Source organism: Lygodium microphyllum, chromosome 30, assembly GCF_053477565.2.
Source record: "Lygodium microphyllum isolate KBCC chromosome 30, Lygodium_microphyllum_v1.1.10, whole genome shotgun sequence".
Lineage (NCBI taxonomy): Eukaryota > Viridiplantae > Streptophyta > Polypodiopsida > Schizaeales > Lygodiaceae > Lygodium > Lygodium microphyllum.
Genome location: NC_141164.1, coordinates 105,090,276 through 105,107,733, shown reverse-complemented (window position 1 = coordinate 105,107,733; position 17,458 = coordinate 105,090,276). Strand labels below are relative to the sequence as shown.

The 17,458-nt window shown below is 46.3% G+C and overlaps 1 protein-coding gene across 2 annotated transcripts in view; it reads right to left on the bottom strand.

Moving 5' to 3' along the window:
• Positions 1-16,992, bottom strand: part of LOC148010218 (uncharacterized) — a 167,797-nt gene extending 150,805 nt beyond the window's left edge. For both annotated transcript variants that reach the window (XM_087672621.1, XM_087672622.1), the window contains exons 1-2: positions 16,925-16,992; positions 16,643-16,847 (exon numbers count right to left, since the gene is read on the bottom strand). In XM_087672621.1, coding sequence (XP_087528747.1) covers positions 16,643-16,847; positions 16,925-16,949 — 230 coding nt within the window. In that variant the 5' untranslated portion in view covers positions 16,950-16,992. The remainder of the gene's footprint in view (positions 1-16,642; positions 16,848-16,924) is intronic.
• Positions 16,993-17,458: the final 466 nt, after the last annotated feature.

Genomic DNA, 17,458 nt, shown 5'->3' with positions numbered 1-17,458 from the left:
GAAATCCAGGAAATGCCGGCCTGCAGTGAGTCCTTCTTCCATAGCATGAAACGGATGGGCTGAGTGAGGGCCTTCAAAGTAGTAGGAGTCCATGGCAACAATGGCAGGAAATACGTTAGAATTGGAAGCATGATTGTCTGGGCCACTTTGAGGCGGACATGGAATGGCCACGCTTGCGACTTCCAATACATAAACTTTGCTGCCAATTTTTCTGAAATCCACTCCAGCAGGGCTTTTGGCCGTACATCCACCCCCAATGGGTATCCAAGATGCCTGACAATGGAGCCACGGGAAACCACCCGGCCTTGCCAGCCTAAGGACTGCAAATCAGGCTCCGTACAACTGAGAAGGGCTGACTTAAGGGCATTGATGCGAAGCCCAGAGGCCTGACCAAAGAGTGTCCAAACATCTAATGCCCTTCGAATGTTGTCCCTGTCCGCCTGCAAAATCATAAAGGTGTCATCCGCCAAAGATTGGCTGACGAAGTGCTGACCCAACGGAAGAGACAGACCGGCCAGCTGGGCAGAGGCTGCCATGGAGGATAACATTGAAAGGACCGGGTGAGTCGCCAGGGCAAAGAAGAGAGGGCTCAAAGGACAACCCTGTCGGACCGAGCGTGCAAGGACAAATGGCTCTGTAACTCCACCATTAAGCATAACTCTGGAGGAAGCCTCAGCACTAATGGTGTAGATCAATCGGGACATTCGGGTACCAAAGCCCATAGCCGACATGAGGTCTGCAATGAAAGACCAGTCCACATAATCAAATGCCTTTTCCAAGTCCAATTGGATCAATACCACTTCCTGACCGGAGTGCCGCGCATAGTCAATGGCCATTTGCACATTTAAGATATTATGCAGAATGTTGCGGCCCTTAATGAAACCATATTGGAGAGGATGCACAATAGCTGGAAGGTGCTTGTGGAGCCGATTCGCCAGCACTTTGGAGTAGATTTTATACATGGAGCCCATCAAAGAGATTGGTCGCCAGTGTTGCAACTTTGACGGCGAAGGGACCTTTGGAATTAGTTTGATAAGGCCTTCTTTCCATGAGGAGGGCATGACCCCCGTTTCCCACACCTGCGGAAACATGGCCACCAATGGCTTCGCCAACTGCGTGGCCGAGGTCTGAAAGAATTCATTAGTGAGACCATCCCAGCCAGGGCTTTTATCATTCGGCAGGTGCAACAAAACATCCATAACCTCGTCCTCGCAAATATCCGTCTCCAAAGCGGCTTGCATATCAACTGGAACCTGCTGGTGGACCAGATGATAGAAGACCGCACGCGCATGCGTAACCTGGCTAGAAGGTGAGGAAGAGGAACCAAGAAGATCCATAAAATAGTTTCTGCACATAGTGACAATGGTCTGCGGATCCGTGACCATGCGACCTTCCGAATCCTGGAGTCTGGTCATATTTTCGCGGGGCGGAGATGCATGCAAGGCGCGAAAGAACTTATGAGACTGGCAGGTGCTATCTTGCATTGTGTCCATCAAGTTGTGCAGCTTGGCCTGTTGATAAGATTTCAACTGAAACACTTGAATAAGATGGGCCAACCGCCTCTCCAGAGACAGCAGAAAATCATCATCAGGGGAATCCAGGAGCAAGGAACGGACCAAGGCCAGTAAGTCTTCTGCTGCATGTCGACGTCGGCGGCAAAGCGAGGCATGATGGATCCCATACTGGCGAGCAACCCGCTGCACATTAGAGAGCAGCCGTGCAAATGAAGGCCAGCCCTCAGAGGCGAAGTCCAATAAGAACCTCTCAATCAACTGCTGCATATAGCCCTGGAAAACTGAATGCTTCAGATAAGAGGAGTTGAAACGTAAAGGGAGCCTATCCAGGAATTGCACAAAAGGTGCAATAGAGTGTGCCCGCATCTCAAGCTGGAGGGGGAAATGGTCCGACAACGCATATTGCCGCAAGACCTTCATTTCCAGCATGTCGGGAAGAAAGTCATCGCCCTGCATGATATACATTCTGTCCAGCCGCGACCAGGTAGTTGCATATTGTGCGGAATGAAAAGTAAACCCTGAAAAAGAAGGGTGAAGCCACGACCAAAGATCTTGCTTGAGCACGTGCAAAGCAAAAGAACTCCACACCCGGCTTTCCGGCGTATCCATTACCGAATGCCCTGAAGTGGACTGAGAAGAGTCGACACACATATTGAAATCTCCCGTCAAGAATCCCCTTCGGCCGAGTGACATGGAGCCCTGCAAAGTGGACCAAAGATTCCGCTGGGATGCGGGATCATTCGGAGCATAGAGGCCCAACAGCCATAAAATCTCGCCTTCAAATAAGACTTCGATCACCAGAAAGCGGCCCTGCACATCATTTTTAACAAGGACAGGCTGATATTTCTCATGGACAATCATCAGCACGCCCGAATAGTGCGTAGCATGGGTCCCTGCATAAAACAGGCGGAATCCATGACAATCCATCACTTTTCCTGCTTCACCGCGACTTTTGTGCTCAACTGCACACAATACATCCCACTGGTTCTCATGCAAGACGGTCCACATGGCATGTTGCTTATGGCGAGAGCAAATGCCTCACACATTCCACGTGGCTATCTTCATGTATCCTCAAAGAAGGAAGTCAGGAACGAGGCACCTGCTGCCTCGATTTCACCTTTTCCGCGAGAGCATCCAGGACACCCTCATCCAGAAAATCAGGCAATACTGCAAAAGAATTCTGGCGACCTGCGTTGGAGGTAGAAGGGCAATCCACTGCCTTGGGAGAGGGGCGGGGATAACGCCGATCCCAGGGTGTAATAACATTTCCTTTGGCATCAAACGCCAGCTTGGCAGGTGGGCCTCCGGGGCCGTCGGTATAGGCTCTCCTTGGAGACTGATTGCGGGGGCCCGACGGGGCCCTAGGACGCGGAGCCTGCTGTGAAGTGGCCATTTCTTTCCGGCGCTTATACGTGCGCACGGAATCCTGGGAAGCGGGAGGCCCAGGATCCGCCAGGCCTGTATCCAACTTTTTACCTTTTGGAGGACGTGCCTCAATCCAGTCAGTACGACGGGAATCCACACTTCGGACCTGTTGTTTGCCTTTGTCCATGACATGAGGAGACTGAAGGGCTTCCTGGGGCGTGGCATCAAGCACCATTTCGTCCTTGGGCAGCACAACCTGCGCATCATCCGAAGACGATTGCTTTTCAGGGCATTCGGCCATGAAATGCCCCAATTTACCACATGAAAAGCAGTGGCCCGCAAAGTTGCCCCATTTTAAGCGAAAATACAAAGGATGCATGCCCGAACAATTGAGCCGAAGCCACGCAGGCCTTTTCCTGGCCGTGTCCCATAGCATGCATAAACGGTTGCGGTTCATCGCCCTGAGGCTTGGGGGAACCAGCACTGTTCCCACAACTGCCATCGCATCCTTCAACATGGGCCAATAGACCGCCGGACAGTTTTCCACCTCTACCCACACCGGGCATTCGCGTTGAAGCAGACGCTGGAAGTCGGCCATGGGGCGCCATGGCACAACATGAACCAGGCGGCGATCAAAGAATAGCGGCAACTTGGACAGGAGCTCAGCGCGATGCGTTTCCGATTTCAGCAGGACCTCATAAAACCCGCGAGGTCCAAGGAAAATCTCCTCAACCGACTCCCCTTGCAATAGATGGTGCAGCCACTGGCGAATATGCGAAAGCATTGGGATCCTGCCAGTGAAGAAAAGAATAACTGCACGGTCATAGAACACCGAGAAGGATCGCAAGACTGATTTGGGGTCCACCGTGGCTTCCAGCACATCATCCGTTCCCGCAACAGAAAAAGATTCGGTATTATGCTGGACATAATCGCCAAGCAGAGTATTGGCGAAGTCCAGCAAATGCTCCCAGTCGATTTCCTGCGAATCCACCAGATCAGAGGCCACTTGCGCATAGGAGCGTTCCGGAGGACTCATGGGCTCATCAGGCGTAGGCTTGAAGCGTTTGCCGGCAGGCGGCTGTTCAGAACTCGGCGGCAACTCCTCCGTGCATGGCACCATATCTTCCGGCTCCTCTGCATCGGAATCAGGGCCAAGGGCTGCCACCGTCCGATCAAGAAAATCCAAATCCAGGCCAGCCATACTGCTGTCTTCACACAGAGGACTCTCTCTCTCTCTCTCTCTCTCTCTCTCTCTCTCTCTTTGTCTCTCTCTCGTTGTCTCTCTCTCTCTCTCTCTCTCTCTCTCTCTCTCTCTCTCTCTCTCTCTCTCTCTCTCGCCTTCTTTATATAGATCAGTGGGCACGCTGTTCAGGATGCAGCCTCTCTGACAACCGCCAGATTTAGGGTTTACAGGAGCTGGACTCCGTTCTTCAGGCCCTATATGAAAATTTTGTGCACAGGTGCAGTAGCTGTGAACTGGCTTCTGGCTCTCGCAGTCGTTCAGTCACATGCCACAGGAAGGAAGGAGGACAATGATCCTCCTCAGGCACTGCCGCTCCTGAACTGTGACTGCCGCAGGCCTGTGGAAACACAGATCCCACACGACTGCAGGACGACTAGGGTGTCAGCGGGGGACAGGGCCGTGCTGTCGTTACCTCCAATCTGCCACGTAGCACAATCGCAAGAAGGCGGGGCGCAGGACGATTTGGAGAGTGCCAGGCGTAGACGCAAGTGGTAACAGAAGGCAGAGGCGCAGGCACGAACGCTGTAGCAAGTCGAAAGGCGGCTGACAGGCAACGGCTCCCAAGTCAGATGGCGACGGCAGGGTCCCCGACACGCAGGACGAGCGCGGGTCAGGCAGCCGAAGGCCGCGCGAGGCGACCAGGCAACGACATCGCGCTCCCCGTCACGTTCATACTCTTCTCTCTCCCTCTCTCTCTCTCTCTCTCTCTCTCTCTCTCTCTGTGTCCAGATTTGTGACTGCAGACCTGAGTCTCTGCAGGACTGCACCTCTGCAGTACCACGTCACTGCAGGCCTGGTGCAGAACAAACAGCAGCAGCAGTTCGAGCCTATTCCCTTTGATGGTCTGCCCTGTGCTGCAGCTGTAGCAAAATGGGACGCAAAAACGTTTGCAGTAAAAAAAACGGGTTGGCTCGCACACTGCGCTTGTGGCAGAAACCCTGTGCGGTGATTCTTGGTCACTTTCTTGCTCTTTCTCTCTCTGATGCAGGTCTGCAGTCCACACAGGTAGAATCAGGCAGTCCTGAAGCGGCACAAAACTGCTTTACAGCCAGGCGTGCAGGTATGGTGAGCGAGACCTCAGGCCTAATGCAGGCTGCATGCAGGTGGAACAGGCCAGGGTCCATTCAAGTCGGTGCAGAAGGCAAGTTGTGACAGGTCGCCATCGCTCCTTCGACAGGTGTGGATTTCATCTCTCTTCTTTTTTTTCATGAAGACAATTGAATTAAGTAGAAAATATTTACATCAGACCATCAGGTCAAACATTGTCTCTATATCTCTCTCACTCTCTCTCTAACTAATATTTACATGAGGCCTGCAGGCTCTCAAAACAACCAGAATAACCTATACATGAACAGTACTAATAAATCACACAGAAGGAACAGCTGGAGTAGAGCGAACAATCGCCAACCAAGGAGCAGCAATATCCGGAAGAACTAGATCAGCAGACATCATAGAAGAGATTTGCCATAACACTAATCCACACACTCGGGCCACATGCCCTTCGATGCCCAAAGCTGAATCAAAAATAAAGGCATTGCAAGTACGCCATATATGCCACAAGGCTGTCCATCTAAGGAAATAGAATAGACAAGAACAATCTGAACTCAAAGAGGACATAGAGGACAAATTCCCCATAATCCAGCAACGAACTGGTATGCGGTGCTGAGTCACGGAGGACCACACATGGAAAATGAAATTCCAAATCTATCGCGCAACAAGGCAAGAGACAAAGAGGTGAAGCAATGTCTCATCACATGTAGTACAGAAAACACAATGATCTGCAGAGATCTTTCGGGCACAGAGGACTTATCCTGCTGAAGACCCCCAATGAGTAGCCTCCACATGGACACTTTTCCCTGATACGAAACCTTAGACTTCCAAAGCTGAATAAATCTTTCCCGCCACTTCTTTTTGCTATCCCTAAGATGCCATAACTTATTAAGTTTCCCCGTGACCCATCTCTTAGCTTCCACCGTTTGATGATAAATCTGATTAGCCGACCTTTTTCAAAATCATCAAGAAGCACATACATCCAGTCAGGCCATGGATCCAATGGCTATAACGCAAGCAAAGGGGAGAACCTCTGAAGATTGTCCTGTATGGATGACCAAATATCCTTGTATCCACGAGGCACCCTAAAGTACTGACGAATACGCCTAAAAGAATAAAGGCAGGGCTGCCCAAGAATAACTCCATCACAAACAATCTTCAACCCCAACCTAGCCATCCGATTAAACTTGTCTTGCTACAAATCTTTATGTGGCCAATCCAACAACCTTGAGGTAGCCAGCATTTCTCCTTGCAATGAATTTTCCTCCTTACGAATATCCGGAGGACGCCAAACTGCAAAACGAAGCAACTCCTGCCAGGAAGCAACCGAATGAGAAAGGAGAAAAGACTGGGAGACCTTTATAGGCCTCGTAAAATTAAGTGCGTGCCACTAGGAAGCATGAATAACCGTGCTACCATGAGAGATGCCAGTCTTTTCTATGAAGAATTTGGCAATATTTGACCAAGGATGACACTGAATACATAGACTCTGCAAAAGGGATAGCCTCAAAGCAGCCATATGAAAATTAACATCCAACAAAGCTGCACCCCCCATCCTTTTCGGAGTGGTCACATGCTGCTAGGAGATCCATACCTGCCCCAAACGATTGCCTTTCTTTTTCCACAGCATAAATCTGATAGGCTGGACCAAATGTTGGCCAACCTGACATCATTTATGGCATTTATTTTACCTATTTATTAAGTACTCCACAATTGGTATCATGCATCGTTTGTCATTCATCATCTGACAAGTTCTGGTGGAGGGAGAGGAGCAGGTGCCAGTACCTTCACAGCCGGTGACTCACATTGGTTCTGTATTGTCTCATATCTTGGTATATGGATTCAATTTCCCAAGTATCTCTTTGCTTCTGAGTTCTTTGTGCAGTGTTCTTTTCTTTTGCAGTGTTTATCTTTCCTTTGCCTCTTGTGTACAACAATCTATTACAACAGTTTTCCACACTTCCATCCGTGCATCCACTTCTGACAATCCCAATGTACTTGATCAATAGTAGGAGCAGCGCTAGCAATAACTCCGAAAGACCCACTACAAGTTTTTGCTTTATCTTAGGTTCATGTACCTATGCTTGGAGCAAAAAGAGATGACCTAATTTTACTTTTTCTTCTATAAAAGTAGAGTAAAAGTCACTTGTGTGGCCACCCAAGATGCTATGAGGTTGAGGCCAATGTTGGTTGAGATTGGCTTTCTCCAACCACAGTCTATGCTTATTTGCAATGACACTCAAAGCTACTCGGCCATAGCTAAGAATCCTATGTTTCATGCTAGCACAAAGCACATTGAGGTTCAGTATCATTATATTGAAGAGTAAATCCAAGATGATGAGTTGGAGCTAGTGTATTGTCCTATAGAGAACAAAGTGGTAAGCATCTTCAGGCAGGCTTCCATTACCTTGGTTTATTCCTCATTTGCACTCCTTGAGGGTTCAGCCACACCTAAGATTCAAGAGAGAGTATTAGTAGTCACGGTTATCTCCTAGTTGTGACCCCTATACCAAGTCAATGAGGACATTAGAAGCTTTGTCTAGTCTTAGTAATTTCAGTCAGTTTTCTCCTGTTTGGTTGTTTTGTCATGTCCCTATTTTTGGCCCATCCATTCTTTGGCCCAAGATGCCTAGAATTTTTCTAGGGTTTGCTATCTACTTATAGGCTACCTACCGGTTGGTCAATATCCATTCAATCATCAAACACCTTATGAATCCTAGCTTCATTCTCCCACCACCCTCATTGTTCCTATACATTGTAGCACATGCAAGTTCTTGTGTCCACCTTCTTTTTTATTAATCTAAGTTCTTTATCACCTTCATCTTGCTCTTCATTGTTCTTGGCATCTACTAGAATCTTCGCCTTCCACTTGCCATTCTAACAAATGGCTACATCAAGATTCCAAATTTGTCACAAGGCATGGTGATAATGCACTATCAAAATGGCTACAAAAGAAGGGATATGTGAACAAAGGACAAGAATGCTAAAGGCCAAAAAAAGGCATAGAGAAAGACATACAAAAGATAGCACTTGTATCTGCTATAGTGTAGAACTATAGTGAGGACACATAACGAAAAAGATTGTAGGCAAGAGACAAAATGAAAAGCTATAATGCAGAACTCATAGGTAGCCTATGAATAGGCACTCACAATCAAAACAAGCACAAAATGTGTTCAAGGCCAAAAGATATTTGGGGTGAGGATAGGGGTGTCAGAAGTGGATGCAGTGATGGAAGCATGGAAATTTGCTATAATAGACAACTAATCACAAGAGATAAAGGAAGGAGAAACACTGCAAAAGAAAAAAACACTATACAAAGAACTCACAAGCAAAGAGATACTCAAGAAATGGGATCCATATATCAAGATATGAGATAATACAAAACCAATGTGAGTCACCATCTATGAAGGCACTGTGAAGAAAACTCTAGGGTTTGTACCAAGGATACACAGAGTGTACGACCACGACAGAAACACAAAGAGATAGACACAGACACAGACACAGAGGGCAAAACTCAAACCCTAAATGCAAAACTCAAAACTCTAACACAGAAACTCAAGCACAAACAGAAGAAGGGAGAGAGAGAACACAACTCTGAAGTGAATGAATACTATAAATGAATGTAAGAGTATACAGTGTGCTCAAGGACAGAGCAATGTCAAAGTGTGACGTCCATCGGAGACGGATCCCAAGTCCGTGACCACCAGTCGAAGTGTAGGAGTGCTGAATAGTGAATGGCAGCAAGCTGGTCACCAAAACGCACCAGTGTACCACTGATCAGAGGCTGGAAACTGTGCACAGTCTGATGTAAACAGCAGGCTGAAACAGTGTCTGATGTGGCTGGTGATCATTGGATGATCAGATCGCAGCATATGATGATGTTGCCAGCAGCTGACGTCAGCATGGGTGAAGGCGCCAGCAACAAGAGCAAACACAACTGGAGTGGCAGCAATCTCAAGGGCTGGACAGCCACGTGGGAGAATGTTGATGGCTGAAATCTGCACGTGGAGTGAGAAACCTGCACTAACGAAATAAGGCTGAATGGGGGCAGCCTGTCTATTTATAGATGTGGAAGAGTAACCCAAAAATTAGGGTTTCCACTCAACTCTCTCGAACCGCTCCCCGTTTTAGGGTTTCCACTGAACTCTCTCGAACCACTCCCCATTTTAGGTTTTTTACTCTAAAAGAGCATTTTTTAGTGTGTTTTGGAAATGTTTAAAAGGCTAATCAACAAGTAATGCATGTTTTAGCTCAACACCCCCTCTCAGGCCCAAAATTGAGCCGAAAGGTTAGGCGAGCCATTGTGATGTTTACTTACCCCAAGGCGTCCCACTCCAAAGCAGCCAGGCCATCAGACAAAGGTGCACGTCGGCTACGCAGTGGCCTACCAAGACTACAGAGGTGATAGTCATCTTACCAAGGAAATCCAAGTAGTCACCCTAGAGAGGACAGGGCATCGAACAAAGAATGCACGTTGGCTGCCCAGCGGCCTACCAAGCCCTACAAAGGCGAAAGGAACTACATGGAATCTTTTTTTTTTAATAAGTGAGGTAAATTTTATGGGATGCGGCCGATTGAGTAATAGTGACCCAAAAGACGAGAGTAGAGAGGGTACACCCAACACATCACAAAACAATACAAGCTAACCCATCCACTCAAGGTGTCGATGATGAGGAAAAATAGGTGATGAGGTATCCATGTAATGAAGAAGGATGGTGGTGTGGTAACAACAGCCGCCAGTGGAAACAGCTTAGGATCTGCTCAAGTGGTGCTCTGTACAATGAGATGCAAAGTATGCTACATGCTGAAGAATACTCATGCAGCAGATGTCACTTGGACAGTGTCCCTCATGGAAAAATTGTTCACTTGCCCAAGCGCCCTAGTACAAAGATGATGAAATCATGCAATGCAAAGGGTAAGGTACAACAAGGGTAAGCCAATGTCGAAGACAAAGTGCTGAAGCCTGTAGAATACCAAGAAGAGTAGGAGTTCCCTCTCAACCTAAATGTAGATACCGAAGAAGGAAGAGAAGCCTGATGTCAGTCTTCACATGGAGCCGAGAACCATAAGGAATGAAAGAATATGAAGTGGATGAAGCACCTGCTAGAAGAGCAAGGTAGAAGTCACCACCATGATAGCATCGAGAGAGATGTTGTGATCCTCCTCGAGAGGGAAAACCACCATGATGAAACCATGAAAGGAACGGTGTGCATCCCCATGTCTCTAACCCAGGTAGGACCAAAGCACTCTGCAAGTTAGCCCTATACTGAAAGACAAAACCCTGCAGAAAAGATGAGAAACTGCAAACACGGAGGTTAGTGGTGAGATGCTCCAAAGCAAAACAGAACAGAAAGAAAATCTAACTCAAAATAAATGCAATGAATGTATATGTATGAGTAAATGCAGTGGAAGACAAAAGAAGGGAAAAGCTAAGGACAATGAATCCTATGGACCTGACTCTAAGAGTGCGAAAAATGAATGCTAGACTGGCCTAGGATATCCGAAAGGACCTAGAGACATGCTAGTCTAAGAAGGTGGCCACCATCGCGTACGTCCAGTAGCAAGGCTCTGCCAAGGAAACGCCTGACGAGGTAGGGAGGAAGGTGAGGTAGATGCATGAAGTGAACAAGATCGGAACCTGCAGAGACTAATCAGCCAGTCCCTCAAGGATAGTGAAAGAGGTGGGCTGTTGAGGCTGTACTCGAGCCACATGTCCAGCAGCAACGACGGGTGCTAAAGGAAAAAATGAAGCAGGAGGGGAAGGCATAGCCCCACTGGACTGTGCAGTCGTAGCAATTTGCTGAGGCTTTTTAGGTGGAAGACCTTGGGCCTTGGAGCGATACTCCTTGTCCACATGGCCTGCTCTCTGGTAGTGTGTACAAAACCAGTTTTTCTTAGGGAGTTGCTGCGAAATAGGTCTAGATCCTTTGGTTCCATTTAAGGAAGAGGAGACACCCTTTGATTGGCTTGCCTTCACATCTTGCGAGTTCTTGCCACTGGTGGTGTTCCCTCTTTTGAAGAAGAGGCAACCAACCCCCTCTGCTCTGAATAAGGCTGTGATGAGGATTTCTTGTAGACTTGATCATGCAGCCTTGCGTAACGCAAGAATTGGCACTCAAACTCATAGAAGGTTAGCAATCGAGGTTGGGAGATGATATATTGAATGAAATTAAAGTACTTTTCGAGCAACTTATTCAAAAAGAATGTAACATGATCGTCATCTGACTTTGGAGAGCCAATAGTAGCGAACTCAGCAAGTAACTGCCTATATTCAACCAGCTTGACTTTCAAATCATCCCCTTCCTTAATAGAGAACTCTTGAAGCTCAAAGCTGAGATTGATGTGCCAAGTACGATCACGAGCCGCATAGCGGTCGAGAAGGTGACTCCAACACTCTAACGCGAGCGGGAAGTACTGCAATTGAGAGTGAAACTTAGGAAGCAATCCCTGCATCAGCTCAACATTGGTTGTGGCATTACGGGCTCTGCATTGACGAATGTAATCAGGGTGAGCTAGTCAAGGATCCCGCATAGGCTCTAAACCAATGACAAGGTCCCGAAGACCCTGAGACTCAAGCACTTATTGCATGAAATTAGACCAAGTGGTGAAATTTGACCCGTTAAAAACGGGTCTTATTCGTGAAGGCATTCTTGGCCATTGCAACGGGAGTGGTAGTGCTTGGAGATGGATAGTGTAAAAAAGAGTAGTGGGGGTAGGATGGGGGAGTGGAGTACACTTGGAAATGGGCCCCAGAGTGCCCACCAAGCATGCAGATAGTGTGCAAGGTGGATCCATATGTAGGGATGGGCTGACTAGGCATGGGCATGGTAGCCACATGAGAAACCCAAGGAGATGAAACGGGAACACGGGAAGCAAAAGATGGGAATCCCTGCATAGGTGTAACCCAAGGAGAGTGTGAAGACGCACCATAAGCTGAGGATGAAAACCCCTACGTATGAGTGATCATGTGAGATGTGAAGCTGGGGATAGTGAGGGGGATGCCCATCACAGTCAACCCAAGAGTTATGGGTGTGCTCATTTGCTTAAAGGTGAGAGGCACTGTGTTAAAGGGTAGCATTCCTCCTAACGAAGTACCATGGTGCAAAGAGGTAGAGAATGGGGTGGAGAAGGAAAATGTGCTAGGAGCAGAGATGGAAGATCCAACCCCTAGGCTGTGTGATGCAGATGTGGAGTATAATCCAAGGTTTCGGAAAGATTATGAGAGGTGATCAAGGTGTGATATTGAAGAGAGTGGGATGGGAGGGAAGTAAGAAGTGCATGTGATATGCTCAAATGAAATAGAAGTTGTAGATGTACCTCAATTCAGTCTGCTTCATGAGTCCCCTCTATTGAAGTTCACATACGCAAAGCCATCCGGATCCTGTACCTCAAAAGAAGAAACAGGCGAGGGTTTTGATTCATACAACACAAAAGAATTGTACAAACCTGACATTGGACCTGGCTGAGATGATGAAGATGGATCGCCTAACGTTCCGAATGTCGTATGTCATGATTGGAGAGGTGGCCAACCTCACCAACCGGTCCAGATGTGGTAGCAAAACTGGTAGGAGGGGTGTAAACATCATCGTACTTGTTACGATTGTACTCCTCAAAGTCCTCATCTGTCATGTTAGTGAAATTTGGTGAAGCTGGAATGTCGTCCTTCTCACTGAGTCCATAGTGCTGTCTCAGGGTCTCCAATGATGGAGAAGCCTGATAAGACATCATAGGAACTGGGGAAGAAGGTGCCTGGGACATTGTGATTCGGTTAGGAGTCATATTGTGTGCCTCGCACAAAGACTAGCTCTCCACAATATTTACACGATACTCTTTACAAGAGCACCATCTCTGATACCATGTGAAGAAAACTACTAGGGTTTGCACTGAGGACACACAGAGTGTATGACCACGACAGAAACACAAAAGAGACAGACACAGACACAGAGCACAAAACTCAAACCCTAAATGCAAAACTCAAAATTCAAACCCTAAACGCAAAACTCAAAAACTTAAACCCTAAACGCAAAACTCAAAACTCAAATACAGAAACTCAAACACAAACAGAAGAAGGGAGAGAGAGAACACAACTTTGAAGTGAATGAATGCTGTAAATGAATGTAAGAGTGTACAGTGTGCTCAAGGGCAGAGCAATGTCGGAGTGTGACGTCCACCGAAGACGGATCCCAAGTCTGTGACCACCAGTCGGAGTGTAGGAGTGCTGAATAGTGAATGGCAGTAGGTTGGTCACCAAAACGCAGCAATCTGGAGGCTAGAAACTACGCAGCAGTGAACCACCGATTGAGGGCTAGAAACTGTGCACAATCTACTGTAAACAGCAGGCTGAAACAGTGTCTAAGAGTGTCAGGGCCTACAATGCTGAAAACGCAGGCTAGCTAATCCTAGAGATGATAGACAACAGGCTAAACAGCAGTCTGGGATAGTTTGGAGCAATCGCCAGCAGCTGAGAGCTCTCACCTACAGCAATGGGCGGGCTGAAGATGATGTGGCTGCAGTCGATGATGGCTGGACAGCAGATGGAGGAGGGCTGCAGGCTGGAAACTGGGCACCAACAGTAGCAGAGGGTATACGAGCTGGTGCAACCTGCAAAACAAGGATGATTGCTGAATGGGGGGCAACCTGTCTATTTAAAGATGTGAAAGGACGCCCCAAAAATTAGGGTTTCCACTAAACTTTCTCGAACCGCTCCCCGTTTTAGGGTTTCCACTGAACTCTCTCGAACCGCTCCCTGTTTTAGGGTTTTACTCTAAAAGAGCATTTTTAGTGTGTTTTGGGGTTGTTTAAGAGGCTAATCAGCAAGTAATGCATATTTTAGCTCAACACACAGTCTATTGTAAACAGCAGGCTGAAATAGTATCTGATGTGGTTGGCGATGACTGGACGATTAGATCGCAGCAGATGATGATGTCGCCAGCAGCTAACGTCAGCATGGATGAAGGCGCCAACAACAAGAGCAAACACGAATGGAGTGGCAGCAGTCTCGAGGGCTGGACAGCCACGTGGGAGGATGCTTATGGCTGAAATCTGCACGTGGAGTGAGAAACCTACACAAACGGAATAAGGCTGAATGGGGGTAACCTATCTATTTATAGACGTGGAAGGGCGCCCCAAATATTAGGGTTTCCACTGAACTCTCCCAAACCGGCCCGTTTAAGGTTTTCCACTGAACTCTCTTGAACCGCTCCTCATTTTAGAGTTTTTACTCTAAAATAGCATTTTTTAGTATGTTTTGGGACTGTTTAAGAGACTAATCAGCAAGTAATGCATGTTTTAGCTCAACAGCATTGGCACTTGCTCCTCTCCCTCCACCAGAACCTGTCAGATGATGAATGACAGATGATGCATGATACCAATTGTGGAGGAGGAGTACCTAATAAATAGGTAAAAATAATGTCATAAATTATGTCATGGTCGACCAGCATTAAATGCTAAAAATGGCCATCATAAAATGCAATATAAAATGCCTAAATGATCTAGGAAATGTCCTGGTGTCCTAGCCCAATGACATGCACAGACTCAGCCATGAATTGACATATTTGCTAATAGTGGGGCCCCAAAAAATAAGGACACTAACTACAAAGTGACTAAAATAGGACCAGCTGACCTTAGGCAACCATGATTGGACAAAGCCCCTAATGTCCCTCATGACTCAAGGTAGGGATTGTAGGGCTCACAACCAATAGATGGCCATGACCACTAACATTCCCCAAAAAGTGAAATGGCTTTCATATATAGAACAGTAATTAAGAGTTATCCCCCTAACTTTCCTCAAAGCAAAGTAGATCAATAGATTGCACCAATGTCTACTTGAAAGACTCTTAGCAAGAGGCATAACACCTTCTTACACACTTGGGAATCTGGCCCTTTCTTCCACAATTCTACTTAGGGATATCTCATAGTTTGCCATTATAGACCCCTAGATCGGTACATTTATAAGCCTTGCATTTCACATCTCCCTTGAGTGGATATCCAAAGAGTTTCTATGTCCATTTGCTCAAATCATCAACTACATATCTACTTTAGTGATGATTAGCACTGCAGTCACAAGGTATCTTTAGAGACGTCCCTTTTCCTAGAAATGATCTCAAGAATCATTATTGATGAATATCAAGTTTGGAACAATTTACCAGCCTGTTCATGATTAGCAAACATAGTTGCAGCCACATAATCAGCAACAAAACGCTACATTTTTCTATTAGAGTCTACTGATCAAAGTTGTTTCCATTTCCACTGAGACCCCTTCCTCAAATGACAGTTGCAGGCAAACAATATTTTCTACATCTACATTAGACAATATGGCTTGCTCCTTGCTTATTCTCAGTCTTACTTATCCTCAGCCTACATTGACTGATAACTTGCTCATTTGGAAGAAGTTTGTGAAGTGAGATCAACATTGAGACATGGCCAAAAGCCAACAATGCAAGATGCAACAAATTGGGATTTGAACAGTTAGGCAGCATCAGCATGGTCACAATCATCTTCAAGGAGGTCTTTGACCCTGCAAGTAAACCTTTTCTTTACCAACTCAATCTCAACATCAAGTGCAAGCATTACATGCTGCATAAAAGGTACAAGTACGTGTGGTTGTCACTCACTCATCATTAGTAAGTGCCACGCGGAGATATATCTCAACTATAGTAGCTACAGAAATCAATTCATTTCATTTCTCCCTTAGAACAATTGTTTGCTCATCTGAGCAGATAAGTCTCAGTAAAGCTAGAAAAGTTCCTTATGCATTTGCAATTTTGAGCATAGGCATGCTATTTGAGAATTGAGACTAGTTAGACAGATTGACAATCTTAATAGTTTTTAGACCTGATGGTCTTCCCCACTCATTATACATGCCTTGTCGTGAAAGTCTATACAAGCTCATTCTTTCACCAAGCATTTGCACCGCTATTAGTGGAATGTTTTCCGATGCTACATATTGCATTTACTTTCTAATCTGCTCTCTTTGCAAGGATTACCCTATGCTCTCAGAACGGATGGAGATCCACCACCTTTAATCAGGAGGCTTTGTCCAATACACAAGTAGTAGGCATCCCAGATTATAGACTGCCTAGACTTCTCTCTGTCAAGTTTCAGCAGTCCATCCTACGTATACTGCATGGTCCATGGTTCAACACGGCTTTGCCCCGTGCACAAGTAATTGCCTTTCCAGATCAACCATTGCCTTGGCTTCTTTCTATCAATCTTCTGCAATCCATATCATCCTACATATGGGTGGTCTACTGTTTTTAGAAACCAAGAACAGCGGCTAGAAAATTAATGATTGTCTTTCTTCAGATAGTCACTCAACCTCCGATAATTTCCTCCCACTATCTCTTTTGAGCATTTCACTTCTAATGTTATAGTCTCCAGAATGGCATTTATGTTATTATTTCAGATAGCATTAGAAGCCAGGACACATTGCAATTGCCTCCTATCAAAACAAGAAAACCCAGTTTGGTACTTGTTAGAAGTTGTCAGTTTGTGAATCAGCTGTTGGCCTTGCGGTGTGGCAGAGAAAGGTATCAATTGAGAGTTCAAAACTGGGTCTTTGAGAATTCTGCTTCTTATCATAGAAGAGAATCTTTGCCCAATCTCGAAGCCCATTCTGTAAGAGTCCGAGGCATCAACATTGATGACAGGCAGCCAGCTTTGGCTCTCTGCAAGTGCTGCGAAATACCACGAGACAAAGGTGAAACAACGACAAGGCAAAAGGAGAGAGAGAGAGAGAGAGAGAGAGACTAACCCAGGTTTTGACGCCACAGATCCATGATGAACTAAGGCGGGAAGAGACGGTCTGCACGTCGATTATTTTTAACGCGAAAAGATAAGACATTAATTTACAAATATTAAGGCTAATATTAATGAACAGATTAAGATTAATATCTAGATTTGAATTGCCTCCCCTCTATGGGGGCTTTCACACCTTCAACAAAAGGTAGCATTAGGTAAATATATTAAGTGAATATTGCTCGCATATATCACAGAGCAACTAGCTAGTTAAGCAACTTTGCCAGTTTAGCTAGACCCTCATTACTTAATTCACCCACCAAAAGGCACAATGCTTTGTGCTAGTGGACTCTCTCCCAACTAATCTATTGCCTTGTAAATTCTAGCCTCCAATATCTCTTGAAAGTGTCAGAATTCTTAGTGTGTGTAACTCTTTGATTCTACCCCCCTAATTGTATCCCGAAAGATAAAAGTCCATACTACTTTTTGTTTAGATTCAACGCCCAATGCCTAGAAGGATCCACAACCACACCCCTCTCATAATGCACCA